At 45.8% G+C, this 13,113-nt stretch overlaps 1 protein-coding gene across 1 annotated transcript in view; it reads left to right on the forward strand.

Moving 5' to 3' along the window:
• LOC129012638 (neuroblastoma breakpoint family member 3-like) overlaps nt 1-13,113 on the forward strand; it is a 56,014-nt gene that overhangs the window by 36,681 nt on the left and 6,220 nt on the right. The window contains exons 17-26 of the mRNA XM_063651330.1: nt 84-298; nt 1,348-1,420; nt 1,885-2,096; nt 3,150-3,359; nt 5,101-5,203; nt 6,039-6,253; nt 7,303-7,375; nt 7,840-8,045; nt 9,337-9,388; nt 12,572-12,735. Of these exons, the coding sequence (XP_063507400.1) occupies nt 84-298; nt 1,348-1,420; nt 1,885-2,096; nt 3,150-3,359; nt 5,101-5,203; nt 6,039-6,253; nt 7,303-7,375; nt 7,840-8,045; nt 9,337-9,388; nt 12,572-12,735 (1,523 nt within the window). The remainder of the gene's footprint in view (nt 1-83; nt 299-1,347; nt 1,421-1,884; nt 2,097-3,149; nt 3,360-5,100; nt 5,204-6,038; nt 6,254-7,302; nt 7,376-7,839; nt 8,046-9,336; nt 9,389-12,571; nt 12,736-13,113) is intronic.

Raw genomic sequence — 13,113 nt, forward strand, 5'->3', positions numbered from 1 at the left:
TGGCTCAGGAATCTATGTCGCAATATTGCAACTAATCACTCATCCCTTTCCACTGTTAAATTTTCTCTACTATCTCACCTTAGGCAATATAAAGTCCTGGTTCACTCTCAGGAACGAGAGCTGACTCAGTTAAGGGAGAAGTTACGGGAAGGGAGAGATGCCTCCCGCTCATTGAATCAGCATCTCCAGGCCCTCATCACTCCGGATAAGCCAGACAACTCCCAGGGATCAGACCTCCGAGAACAGCTGGCTGAGGGATGTAGGCTGGCACAGCACCTCGTCCAAAAGCTCAGCCCAGGTAAGGTGGCCATAGGTCCTGATGACCCAAAACTCCAGGCTTATGAGAGACTCCAGACCTCCATACTTTCACAATGACAGTGGCATCGGTGGTGTTTTTTCCCCTTAACATATGTGGCCATGACATGACCAGGACTTCCTGGGTAAGAACAGAGACGGCAAACCCATGGGGTTGGAGGTCACAGTATTGCAAATGTCCCTCCTTCCTTGATGGAAGGTTTTCTTTGGAGCAAGAAGCAGCACATTTCTAGTTTTAAAGCACAGGAAGGAGGCTGTGACGGGATGGCGCTTGTTAGAGTGAAAAGAGCTCTGGACTCAGAAGGCAGGTTCCCAGGCTGTCTCTTTGGCAGTGTTCTTAGTAACTGTCGGTGAGTGAGTGATTTATCCTTCCCGATTTTCTCTGTCTCTATCTGCAAATGCAAGCAAATTGTCACTTCCAAGGGTCTGAAGCATCCAAATGTGGGAACACTTACGACTGCTTTTCAAAAGGAGATAAAGCTGCTTGCCATGTGGTGTTGGAGCAGGCACTTCATGTGGGGGCATTTGGTGGTAGCAAGTGCTTGAGACTGGAATACTCCTCATAGAAAGAATGTCCCTGAATAATAGGGCAGAAGCCACATGGAGGGCCTGTGAAGTCTCCTGATGCACGGAGGACTGTAGGACAAGTTTGTCCTCTCCTAAGAGAAAGAATTAGGCTTGAAATGTGAACTGTGACAGGACACCAAGCCTGTGCCTGGGAATCAGACCTGTAGCGGGATGGGGGAGACAGCTGCCACAGTCCAGAGAGAGGCTGTAGAAGCCTCCATCATATGGGGAGCAAAAGGTCTTTTGAATATTTGACCACATCTTGATGGTGGCCTTCCAGACCAGAAAGGCATTGCCCAATGGATCAGAAAACCATGCCAGGGCATTTTGTTAAAGATAAAACATGAGAGCTTTCAGTTGAACGGTGACCATGCCTAGATGTTCATGTCTGAGTGCACATTGGGCTGACTGTGCTTGCAGAGTGTGAAGTGGGAAATCTCTGAACGAACACTTCTGTATTTACAGAAAATGACGAAGATGAGGATGAAGATGTTAAAGTTGAGGAGGCTGAGAAAGTACAGGAATTATATGCCCCCAGGTAACACTGAATAATCGGGAGCAAGTAATGGGTGGTAACATATGAAAAAGGTCTAGGAGGCACGCCCTCTCTGGCATCTACGATGGGCCGAAAGTCTGCATTCCCTTGGCCACAGTATGTGGATTTCAAGCCAGCTTGGACACAGGGTGTGGCAGCTGTTGTGTTTCTCTGTGTGTGGCGGGTGTCATGTCTGTACCGTACAGGGATAGCTGAGTCTTCATCCTCCTCGGCTCCTATCTGTCCAGTGCAATGAACACCAGTTGCTCTCTTCCTCTCTGGCTCCCATGGCAGCCATGCTCTGTTGCAGAGAGAAGAGGATTGCCTGTTCCCTCTTAAAGGGAACCTCCTGTTTGCTTTCTGGGGCCACTCTCTTAATGCCTCCTGTCAAAACCAGCTGGGACTCCCTGGGGTCCGATCCCTCTGTGTTTAATCTTCTGTCATCTCTATCCCACCTGGCTCCTCAGGGAGGTACAGAAGGCTGAAGAAAAGGAAGTCCCTGAGGACTCACTGGAGGAATGTGTCATCACTTGTTCAACTAGCCACGGCCCTTGTGAGTCCAACCAGCCTCACCAGAAAACCAAAATCACATTTGAGGAAGACCAAGTCGACTCAACTCTAGTTGTAGACAGTGAATCCTCTGATGATGAATGGCAGGATGCTCGAAACCTTCTCCCAGGTAGCCTCTATTTCCCTTGTGTCTCATACCTCTGTCTACGCTATGGAAGATCAATTCTGAGGACAGGCTGTATACATAAATATTGGTTTAGTCAGAAACCAGGATGCAGCTAGGTGCGGTGACTCACACGTATAATCACAGCAGTTTGGGAGGCCTAAGTGGGAGGATCATTTGAATTCAGGAGTTCAAGACCAGCCTGGGCAATATGCTGAAACCCATCTTTCCAAAGAATACGAAAACCTAGCCAGGCATGGTGCTGCGTGCATATAGTCCCAACTGCTCAGGAGGCTTAGGTGGGAGGACTGGCTCAGACAATCCTCCCTTCCTCATTCACTACTCTCAGGCTAGACTCTCTCTCCTTTTCATTGGCTTGTCTTAGCTATTAATAATAAGTGTCTGGCCAGGGGCGCTGGCTCACATCTGTAATCCCAGCGCTTTGGGAGGCTGAGGTGGGCGGATCACCTGATGTCAGGAGTTCGAAACCAGCCTGGCCAACGTGGTGAAACCCTATCTCTACTAAAAATGCAAAAATTAGCTGGCATGGTCGTTGGCACTTGTAATCTCAGCTACTTGGGACGCTGAGACATGAGAATTGCTTGAACCAGGGAGGGCAGAGGTTGCAGTGAGCTGAGATCGCGCCACTGCACTCCAGCCTGGGTGACAGAGTGAGACTCCATCTCAAACAAAAAACAAAAAACCAAAAACGAACCAATGAAACAAACAAAAAAATTTTAAAAACCAAAAACAATCTGTTGTGCTACACAGAAATATTGGCTGCTCATGGGGTCAACAACTCAGTGCCCAGCCTTGCTTTATAGAAACTTATGAGCAAGAAAACGGTAGAAGCATTTATGTCCTGGTTTCAAAGTGACTGCGTAGCTAAGACAAGTTGACTTAAAGGAGATCAAGAGTGGAGATGAGAAGAGTGAAACCAGGGAAACAACATCTTCAAAGAAGTAGACAGGGCTATCAGTGACATCCCTCAGTCCTGATTAAACCTACTTGATTTCACGAGTTTTTAACCCATCATGTGTTTGGGTGTCTTCTCCCCAGTCCCTGACCCCACCTCTTCTGCCACAAACGTCAGCATGGTGGCATCTGCCCGCCCTTGGTCCACTGAGAAGTCAGAGTTGAACATTCTAGAAATCAACAAGAAATCGTGCCCCCAGCTGGCAGAGAACAAAGAGCAGTTCAGAAACCTCAAAGAGAAATTTCTTGTAACTCAAGTGGCGTACTTCCTGGCCAAGGGGCAGAATAAGTACGGTAAGTTCTATAGGCTCACCATCACAAAAGTGATGAATGATGTCCTGTCTTCTCTCGGAGAAACTAAATGCTCTCTCCATCAAAAATAAGTTCAACCTTCCCATACCTCTAGGAAAATAGAAATGGGCATTTTCACATTTTGTTAAATTTGGAAGTCAGAGGTTGACCAAAGTATTTAGCAAGTTTCCATGTTTGCAATCAGGTGGGGGTGGGCCTAGAGGTAAAATTGCAGTTATCCATTTCAGACACAGGCACAGAATGACCTGTTTTCTCCAAGAGTCTAAATCGTGTTTCCAAGAATCCTCTCTGTACCATATAAGATCCGGCAGACAAATAACATCTAGTTTGTTGTTCTAAATGTGTGGGACTAGTGAACCCTTACTCTGTTCAAGCTTTTGTTGAGGCCCAATAGGCAAAGCTCTGTTCTAGGGACCCTGAGGGAAACTTGGTGATAGTACACAGTGCCCGCTCTGAGGGGCTTCAAGAGGAGTCTGCTCCTAATAGAACCTGTGGTATGTATAAGTGACAGCATCAAGAGCAGGGAGTAGGGGCCGTGCACGGTGGCTCACTCCTCTAATCCCAGCACTTTGGGAGGCTGAGGTGGGTAGATCACGAGGTCAGGAGTTTGAGACCAGCCTGGGCAACATGGAGAAACCCCATCTCTACTAAAAATACAAACATTAGCTGGGCGTGGTAGCAGGCGCCTGTAATCCCAGCTACTCCGGAGGATGAGGCAAGAGAATCCTTTACATCCAGGAGGCAGAGGTTGCAGTGAGCCAAGAATATGCCATTGCACTCCAGCCTTGGTGACAGGGCAAGACTCATCAAAAGAAAAGCAGAGAGTTGCCTGGTGAGAGGGAAGTCCTGCTTCCTGGGGCACATTCTCTTGTTCCTAAAGAGGAAGAAAGATCGCACCTGAGAATGTGTGGAAGCATCAGTGCTGTGTGCAGAACAGGGACCCTTGGCCTGTCTCCTGGGCTCCATCCAAGTTGCTTGTCTTGTCTGTCCCTCAGTTTCCTCATCTGTGCATAGGGTACTACAGGAATACCTACCTCTGTAAATTGCTGCAATGAATTACGTGAGCTCTTGTCAATCTCATAGAACGTTTTTTGGCAGAGAGTAAACACTATCTATTAGTTCTTCATTGTACTGTTTTTAAATTAACACAAACCTTACTAGTATTTGAGCAGATTTCCTTCATGGCCTTACGTCTTATGTCTCATACTTTATGCTTCAGATGTGATTCTTAAAATCACATCTGAAGATATCATTTAAAAATGAAAGATGTTTAAGATCTTTGACATATTTGTCCTTGAAATTCCCAGTAAAAGGGAAACCATCAGTCCCATAGTCCGAGAGGCCTTCCCGACTATACAAGAAATCACTACTTCACGCCCCAGTGCAGTGTTTTAGAGGAGAGGCTGCAAGGCTTGGGAAAGTGGCCTCGCATTCAGAGCCAGACCTCCGGGACTGTGAATTCTGACTCCACTTCACTGTGGTTGAATCATCTTGTCAACTTCCTTGATGTGCCTTGAGTTTCTCTTTCTTCATCTCTAAATTTTGGAGGATCAGATGCCAGCAAGTCGGGAGACTGAAGAGTAAAGATGTGGAAATCCCTGCCTAGAGCCTGGTAGTGGGGACAGTTTTGTCCTTGGGATGGACCTGGCTCCTGCCCTGTATGCAGTAACCAGAACAGCATGTCCAGCCTTTCACTGAGGCAGGTGTGTCTGTCTTTTCTCAGAGTATGAAGACTGCAAAGACCTCATAAAATCTATGCTGAGGGATGAGCAGCTGTTCAAGGAAGAGAAGCTTGCAGAGCAGCTCGGGCAAGCTGAGGAGCTCAGGTGAGGGGGCCCCGTGGCGTCAGGCAGGTGGCAGGTGTGTGAATCTCTGAAGTACAGCAGCTCGGTGGGGAGAAATCAGAGCTAAGCTGGGCCCGGGGAAAGGCAGGAATTGCCATGGCAGGCTCACGACACACAAAGATTTATCAAGCAGAGAACAAGGATAATAATAAGTTATGGGTTGCGGTTGTTTCTCAGAGCCTTATTTTCTGTTTTTCAAACAAGTAATTGTTGAGGTGAAATGTGCATAACAGAAAATTAACCGAAGGAGTGGGAACCACCCAGCAGCATTCGGTATACTCAAAATGATATGCCATCACCACCCCACTCACCCTTAGTCAGAATCACCTCCTGACTGACTGCGGCTTCTCATCCTTTCACTCAATCAATGTTGCCTTCTCGAGCCTGTCATTCTTTTCTTTTGTCTTTTCAATTGGCCCAATCTGCACCTGGCCTCATTCCTGTCCATGGCTTTGTATCTAGTCGCTGCAAGATGCACTATGTGTATATTCACGTGGAAATGTCCATGGCCAGAGTGAAGAACTGAAAGGATGGATGTCTTTTCGAAACTGAATTAGGAAGACACCTACTTTTGTTGCCAGAAGAGAAAGATGAATGGAACATCGTGGAGGGTCTTCCAGGAGCCCTCTCTCATATAGAGGAAGCCTGTGAACCACTTTTTATTCTTTCTCTTGGCCACAGACATTTCTTTACACACGTGCTGGCCTTCTGCTTGGAGGTCTCCTTGAGGACATTGGCTCAGGAATCTATGTCGCAATATTGCAACTAATCACTCATCCCTTTCCACTGTTAAATTTTCTCTACTATCTCACCTTAGGCAATATAAAGTCCTGGTTCACTCTCAGGAACGAGAGCTGACTCAGTTAAGGGAGAAGTTACGGGAAGGGAGAGATGCCTCCCGCTCATTGAATCAGCATCTCCAGGCCCTCATCACTCCGGATAAGCCAGACAACTCCCAGGGATCGGACCTCCGAGAACAGCTGGCTGAGGGATGTAGGCTGGCACAGCACCTCGTCCAAAAACTCAGCCCAGGTAAGGTGGCCATAGGCCCTGATGACCCAAAACTCCAGGCTTATGAGAGACTCCAGGCCTCCATACTTTCACAATGACAGTGGCATCGGGGGTGTTTTTTCCCCTAAACATATGTGGCCATGACATGACCAGGACTTCCTGGGTAAGAACAGAGATGGCAAACCCATGGGGTTGGAGGTCACAGTATTGCAAATGTCCCTCCTTCCTTGATGGAAGGTTTTCTTTGGAGCAAGAAGCAGCACGTTTCTAGTTTTAAAGGACAGGAAGGAGGCTGTGATGGGAGGGCGCTTGTTAGAGTGAAAAGAGCTCTGGACTCAGAAGGCAGGTTCCCAGGCTGTCTCTTTGGCAATGTTCTTAGTAACTGTCGGTGAGTGAGTGATTTATCCTTCCCGAGTTTCTCTGTCTCCATCTGCAAATGCAAGCAAATTGTCACTTCCAAGGGTCTGAAGCATCCAAATGTGGGAACACTTACGACTGCTTCTCAAAATGAGATAAAGCCGCTTGCCGTGTGGTGTTGGAGCAGGCACTTCATGTGGGGGCATTTGGTGGTAGCAAGTGCTTGAGACTGGAACACTCCTCATAGAAAGTATGTCCCTGAATAATAGGGCAGAAGCCACATGGAGGGCCTGTGAAGTCTCCTGATGCACGGAGGACTGTAGGACAAGTTTGTCCTCTCCTAAGAGAAAGAGTTAGGCTTGAAATGTGAACTGTGACAGGACACCAAGCCTGTGCCTGGGAATCAGACCTGTAGTGGGATGGGGGAGACAGCTGCCACAGTCCAGCGAGAGGCTGTAGAAGCCTCCATCATATGGGGAGCAAAAGGTCTTTTCAATATTTGGCCACATCTTGATGGTGGCCCTCCAGATCAGAAAGGCATTGCCCAATGGATCAGGAAACCATGCCAGGGCATTTTGTTAAAGATAAAACATGAGAGCTTTCAGTTGAACCGTGACCATGCCTAGATGTTCATGTCTGTGTGCACATTGGGCTGACTGTGCTTGCAGAGTGTGAAGTGGGAAATCTCTGAACGAGCACTTCTGTATTTACAGAAAATGCTGAAGATGAGGATGAAGATGTTAAAGTTGAGGAGGCTGAGAAAGTACAGGAATTATGTGCCCCCAGGTAACACTGAATAATCGGGAGCAAGTAATGGGTGGTAACATATGAAAAAGGTCTAGGAGGCACGCCCTCTCTGGCATCTACGATGGGCCGAAAGTCTGCATTCCCTTGGCCACAGAATGTGAAATTCAAGCCAGCTTGGACACAGGGTGTGGCAGCTGTTGTGTTTCTCTGTGTGTGGCGGGTGTCATGTCTGTACCGTACAGGGATAGCTGAGTCTTCATCCTCCTCGGCTGCTATCTGTCCAGTGCAATGAACACCAGTTGCTCTCTTCCTCTCTGTCTCCCATGGCAGCCATGCTCTGTTGCGGAGAGAAGAGGATTGCCTGTTCCCTCTTAAAGGGAACCTCCTGTTTTCTTTCTGGGGCCACTCTCTGAATGCCTCCTGTCAAAACCAGCTGGGACTCCCTGGGGTCCGATCCCTCTGTCTTTAATCTTCTGTCATCTCTATCCCACCTGGCTCCTCAGGGAGGTGCAGAAGGCTGAAGAAAAGGAAGTCCCTGAGGACTCACTGGAGGAATGTGTCATCACTTGTTCAACTAGCCACGGCCCTTGTGAGTCCAACCAGCCTCACTGGAACACCAAAATCACATTTGAGGAAGACCAAGTCGACTCAACTCTCATTGACTCATCCTCTCATGATGACATGTCGGATGCTGTATGCATTATCCCAGGTAGCCTCTATTTTCCTTTGTCTCACGCCTTTTCCTATGCTGAGGAAGATAAACTCTGGAGGCAGGCTCTATACACACAAATTGGTTTTAATAAAATCTTTTATGGGATTCTTAACAGAGATATCAGGGAGGTTTTCTTCCCTTCTCAGCTCATGTCATGCCTTTGTCTCACAGTCCCCAGTGTCAAGTTACTGGACCCCAGAGAAGAGTGACAATCTCATAGTCACCTGAGTGCAGGAGGTACACAGGAGGTATCTGTGAGGCCTCATAGCTTCGATTCAGTATCTCTTGTCACCTGTGATTAAGTCATCTGTCCCTGAACAATGTCCATGCGGTTTCTCTGCCTTTTTAAGGAGACTGGCAGCCTTGCCTTTGTATTTGGAAGTATCGTTCCCCAGGCTTCACTGCTCTCAGCTTTAGTCTTGGTATCCTTCAAGTCAGCTTGCTTAGCTGCACAGTCACCTTGAAATCAGGACAGAAACTTTTCTTTTTTACTTTGCTGATATAGTTCCATAAAGCAAGGCTGGACCCTGGTTCTTCACCCCATCAATGCAATGGCTGATCCAATGTTTCTTTGTAGCATCATAGATTCTCTCTCTTTTTTTTTTTTTTTTGTGATGGAGTCTCGCTCTGTCACCCAGGCTGGAGTACAGTGGCTCCATTTTGGCTTGCTGCAACTTCCGCCTCCCAGGTTCAAGTGATTCTCCAGCCTCAGCCTCCTGAGTCGCTGGTACCACAGGTGCTCGGCACCACATCTGGCTAATTTTTGTATTTTTATTAGAGACGGGGTTCCCCCATGTTGGCCAGGCTGGTCTTGAACTCATGACCTCAAATGATTCACCTTCCATCATCTCCCAAATCACAGATTCTTTTTAATGCAAGAGTTGTTAGAATTTATCTATCAGTCGAGTTTCATGTGTAGATCCCTCTAAACAATTAATGTCCATGTTACCTGGTGATATAAGTCAGTATTGCAACAACACTCCTAGAAAATTGTTTGACCAATTATTGGCTATTTTGGTGGAAAAATTTGTTTAAGTTTGCATAGACTCAGGCAGGGAATATGGCATTTTGGTCTACCCGTAGAGGGAAATTTTGGCCTGTGGGTCTGGAAAGCAGGGTCATCTACTTCTCACCAGAGTTAATCTAGGGCACCCTAGAATCCTCCTGTCAGAATCCATATTCTTGCACTGAGAATAGTTATGTCCTTGTCCTATGACTGGACACTGATTTGGTCATATGTGAAGTGTGAATTGCTTAATGTGACCTGCTTCTCTGAATTTGTTTCCAGAATATGAAAGTGATCATGAGGAAGAGGAAGAAAAAGGGCCAGTGTCTCCCAGGTAATGCTGTGGAATTGTGGGCTGTTAATTCAATAGGGGCAGCTGGAGATTGTAGATTTAGAGAAAATGAGGAAGCAATGAATAGAACTTTTTCTTCCATTCACCCAGCTACAAGTTGTCCTTATTAACAACGTTGTACATTATTTGTGGCCCTTGTGTTGGTTTTAATTTCGTAGTCCTCTCAAGATAGGAACTTGCAATCAGATAAGCCAGGTGAACTAGCCAAACAGGGATATCTTATTGATCTTTTAAAAAAACCAGCTCTTGGATTCACTGATTTTTTTGAAGAGTTTTTTTGTGTCTCTGTCTCCTTCAGTTCTGCTCTGATCTTAGTTATTTCTTGCCTTCTGCTAGCTTTTGAATATGTTTGCTCTTGCTTCTCTAGTTCTTTTAATTGCAATATTAAGGTGTTGATTTTAGATCTTTCCTTTCTCTTGTGGGCATTTAGTGCTAGAAATTTCCCTCTCCCCACTGCTTTAAATGTGTCCCAGAGATTCTGGTATGTTGTGTCTTTGTTCTCATTGGTTTCAAAGAACATCTTTATTTCTGCCTTCATTTCGTTATTTACCCAGTAGTCATTCAGGAGCAGGTTGTTCAGTTTCCATGTAGTTGTGCGGTTTTGAGTAAGTTTCTTAATCCTGAGTTCTAATTTGATTGCACTGTGTCTGAGAGACAGTTTGTTGTGATTTCTGTTCTTTTACATTTGCTGAGGAGTGCTTTACTTCCTACTATGTAGTCAATTTTGGAATAAGTGTGATGTGATGCTGAGAAGAATGTATATTCTGTTGATTTGGAGTGGAGAGTTCTGTAGATGTCTATTAGGTATGCTTGGTGCAGAGCTGAGTTCAAGTCCTGGATATCCTTGTGAACCTTCTGTCTCATGGATCTGTCTAATATGACAGTGGGGTGTTAAAGTCTCCCATGATTATTGCGTGGGAGTCTAAGTCTCTTTTCAGGTCTCTCAGGACTTGCTTTATGAATCTGGGTGCTCCTGTATTCGATACATGTACATTTAGGATAGTTAGCTTTTCATGTTGAATTGATCCCTTTACCATTATGTAATGGCCTTCTTTGTCTCTTTTGATCTTTCTTGGTTTAAAGTCTGTTTTATCAAAGACTAGGATTGCAACCCCTGCTTTTTTTTTGCTTTCCATTTGCTTGGTAGATCTTCCTCCATCCCTTTATTTTGAGCCTATGCGTGTCTCTGCACGTGAGATGGGTCTCCTGAATGCAGCACACTGATGGGTCTTGACTCCTTGTCCAATTTGCCAGTCTGTGTCTTTTTATTGGGGCATTTAGCCCATTTACATTTCAGGTTACTATTGTTCTGTGTGAATTTGATCCTGTCATGATGATGTGAGCTGGTTATTTTGCCTGTTAGTTGATGCACTTTCTTCCTAGCATCGATGGTCTTTACAATTTGGCATGTGTTTGCAGTGGCTGGCTGGTACATGTTGTTCCTTTCCATGTTCAGTGCTTCCTTCAGGAGCTCTTGTAAGGCAGGCCTGTTGGTGACAAAATCTCTCAGCATTTGCTTGTGTGTAAAGGATTTTATTTCTCCTTCACTTATGAAGCTTAGTTTGGCTGGATATGAAATTCTGGGTTGAAAATTCTTTTCTTTATGAATGTCGAATATTGGCCCCCACTCTCTTCTGGTTTGTAGGGTTTCTGCAGAGAGATCCACTATTAGTCTGGTGGGCTTCCCTTAGTGGGTAACTCGACCTTTCTCTCTGGCTGCCCTTAACATTTTTTCCTTTCTTCAAACTTGGTGAATCTTACAATTATGTGTCTTGGAGTTGCTCTTCTCGAGGAGTATCTTTGTGGTGTTCTCTATATTTCCTGAATTTGAATGTTGGCCTGCCTTGCTAGGTTGGGGAAGTTCTCCTGGATAATATCTTGAAAAGTGTTTTCCAGCTTGGTTCCATTCTCCCCATCACTTTCAGGTACACCAATCAAATGTAGATTTGGTCTTTTCACATAGTCCCATATTTATTGGAGGCTTTGTTCATTTCTTTTTACTCTTCTTTCTCTAAACTGCTCTTCTCACTTCATTTCATTAATTTGATCTTCAATCACTAATACCCTTTCTTCCACTTGATCAAATTGGCTACTGAAGCTTGTGCATGCGCCACGTAGTTCTCGTGCCATGGCTTTCAGGTCCATCAGGTCATTTAAGGTCTCCTCTGCATTGTTTATTCTAGTTAGCCATTCGTCCAATCTTTTTTCAAGGTTTTTAGCTTCCTTGCGATGGGTTTGCACATCCTCCTTTAGCTCGGAGAAGTTTGTTATTACCGACTTCTGAAGCCTACTTCTGTCAGCTCATCAAAGTCATTCTCCGTCCTGCTTTGTTCCATTGCTGGTGAGGAGCTGTGATCCTTTGGAGGAGAAGGGGCGCTCTGGTTTTTAGAATTTTCAGCTTTTCTGCTCCAGTTTGTCCACATTTTTGTGGTTTTATCTACCTTTGGTCTTTGATGCTGGTGACCTACAGATGGGGTTTTGGTGTGGATGTCCTTTTGTTGACATTCATTCCTTTCTGTTTGTTAGTTTTCCTTTTAACGGTGAGGTCCCTCAGCTGCAGGTCTGGTGGAGTTTGCTGGAGGTCCACTCCAGACCTTCAAACAGGGATTTCTTGGTGTCACCTGTTCTCTCCCATGTGTTTAAATCCAGGGAGAGAATGTATATATGCTTTCTGTTTATTTTTTGTTAGTATGTTTGCTAGTATTTGTGTAAGCAAAGAAATTGAAAAAATAAACATATTATATCAAAATATTGTAAAAAGGGGACCCTTAATACACAAGATCTGTGTCTGCACTGCCTCAAGGGCTCTGTTCACTTGAATGCTGCATGTAAAATTCAACCCAATTTATACGAAGTAGTTGAAGCCCTGTGTTAGTTCTCTGTGCTGCAAGTCATGATGGTAGTTTACAGAGAGAGTCTGGGTGCCCTGCATTGGCTGATCTGTGGCAAATGTACTGAGCATGTGCTGCCCATTTTTGTTCGGTCCTCAGAGCAGTCAACCTCCAGCCTGCATTTAGAAGGATAGTTTTATTTCTCTTGAAGGAAAAATGCCTTTGGTTTCTGTGAGCACTCCATTCTGTCTCCCATCAGATCATCTGGAAGGTTTTGTTGTCTAATCTCTGTTGGTTATGTCTTCTGTCATCCCTGTCCTGCCTGGCTCATCAGGAATCTGCAGGAGTCTGAAGAGGAGGAAGCCCCCCAGGAGTCCTGGGATGAAGGTGATTCCACTCTCTCAATTCCTCCTGACATGTGTGCCTCATACCAGTCTGACGGGAGCACCTTTCACTCAGTAGAGGAACAGCAAGTCGGCTTGGCTCTTGACATAGGCAGTGAGTACTCCATTGTGAAGGTGATAAAGCTCCAGTTCATGTCCCAGGTAGACCCCATAATCTTTGGGCCTTGCGCCCCTGGTTGGGCTGAGAGTTGCCATCACTGTGGGTGGAACTTATATAACAATGTAGATTTCAATCACTCTGGAATCGAGTCTGAAGCACAGGCATGGGGTGGGTCAGTGAGCTTTGCTGTCTTCCTAGTCTCAGGCCATGCCCGTGCCACCCTGGACCGACTGTCAGGACATTGAACTCAAGGCAGGTGTGGCAAACTCACACCAAGCTGTGCAGCACATGTCCAGGAGTTATCTGTCAGATCAGCTCACCTGAATTAAATGTCTCTTGCCAGCTACAAATTTCTTTATGAGTTTTGTTCCC

Source organism: Pongo pygmaeus, chromosome 15, assembly GCF_028885625.2.
Source record: "Pongo pygmaeus isolate AG05252 chromosome 15, NHGRI_mPonPyg2-v2.0_pri, whole genome shotgun sequence".
Taxonomy (NCBI): domain Eukaryota; kingdom Metazoa; phylum Chordata; class Mammalia; order Primates; family Hominidae; genus Pongo; species Pongo pygmaeus.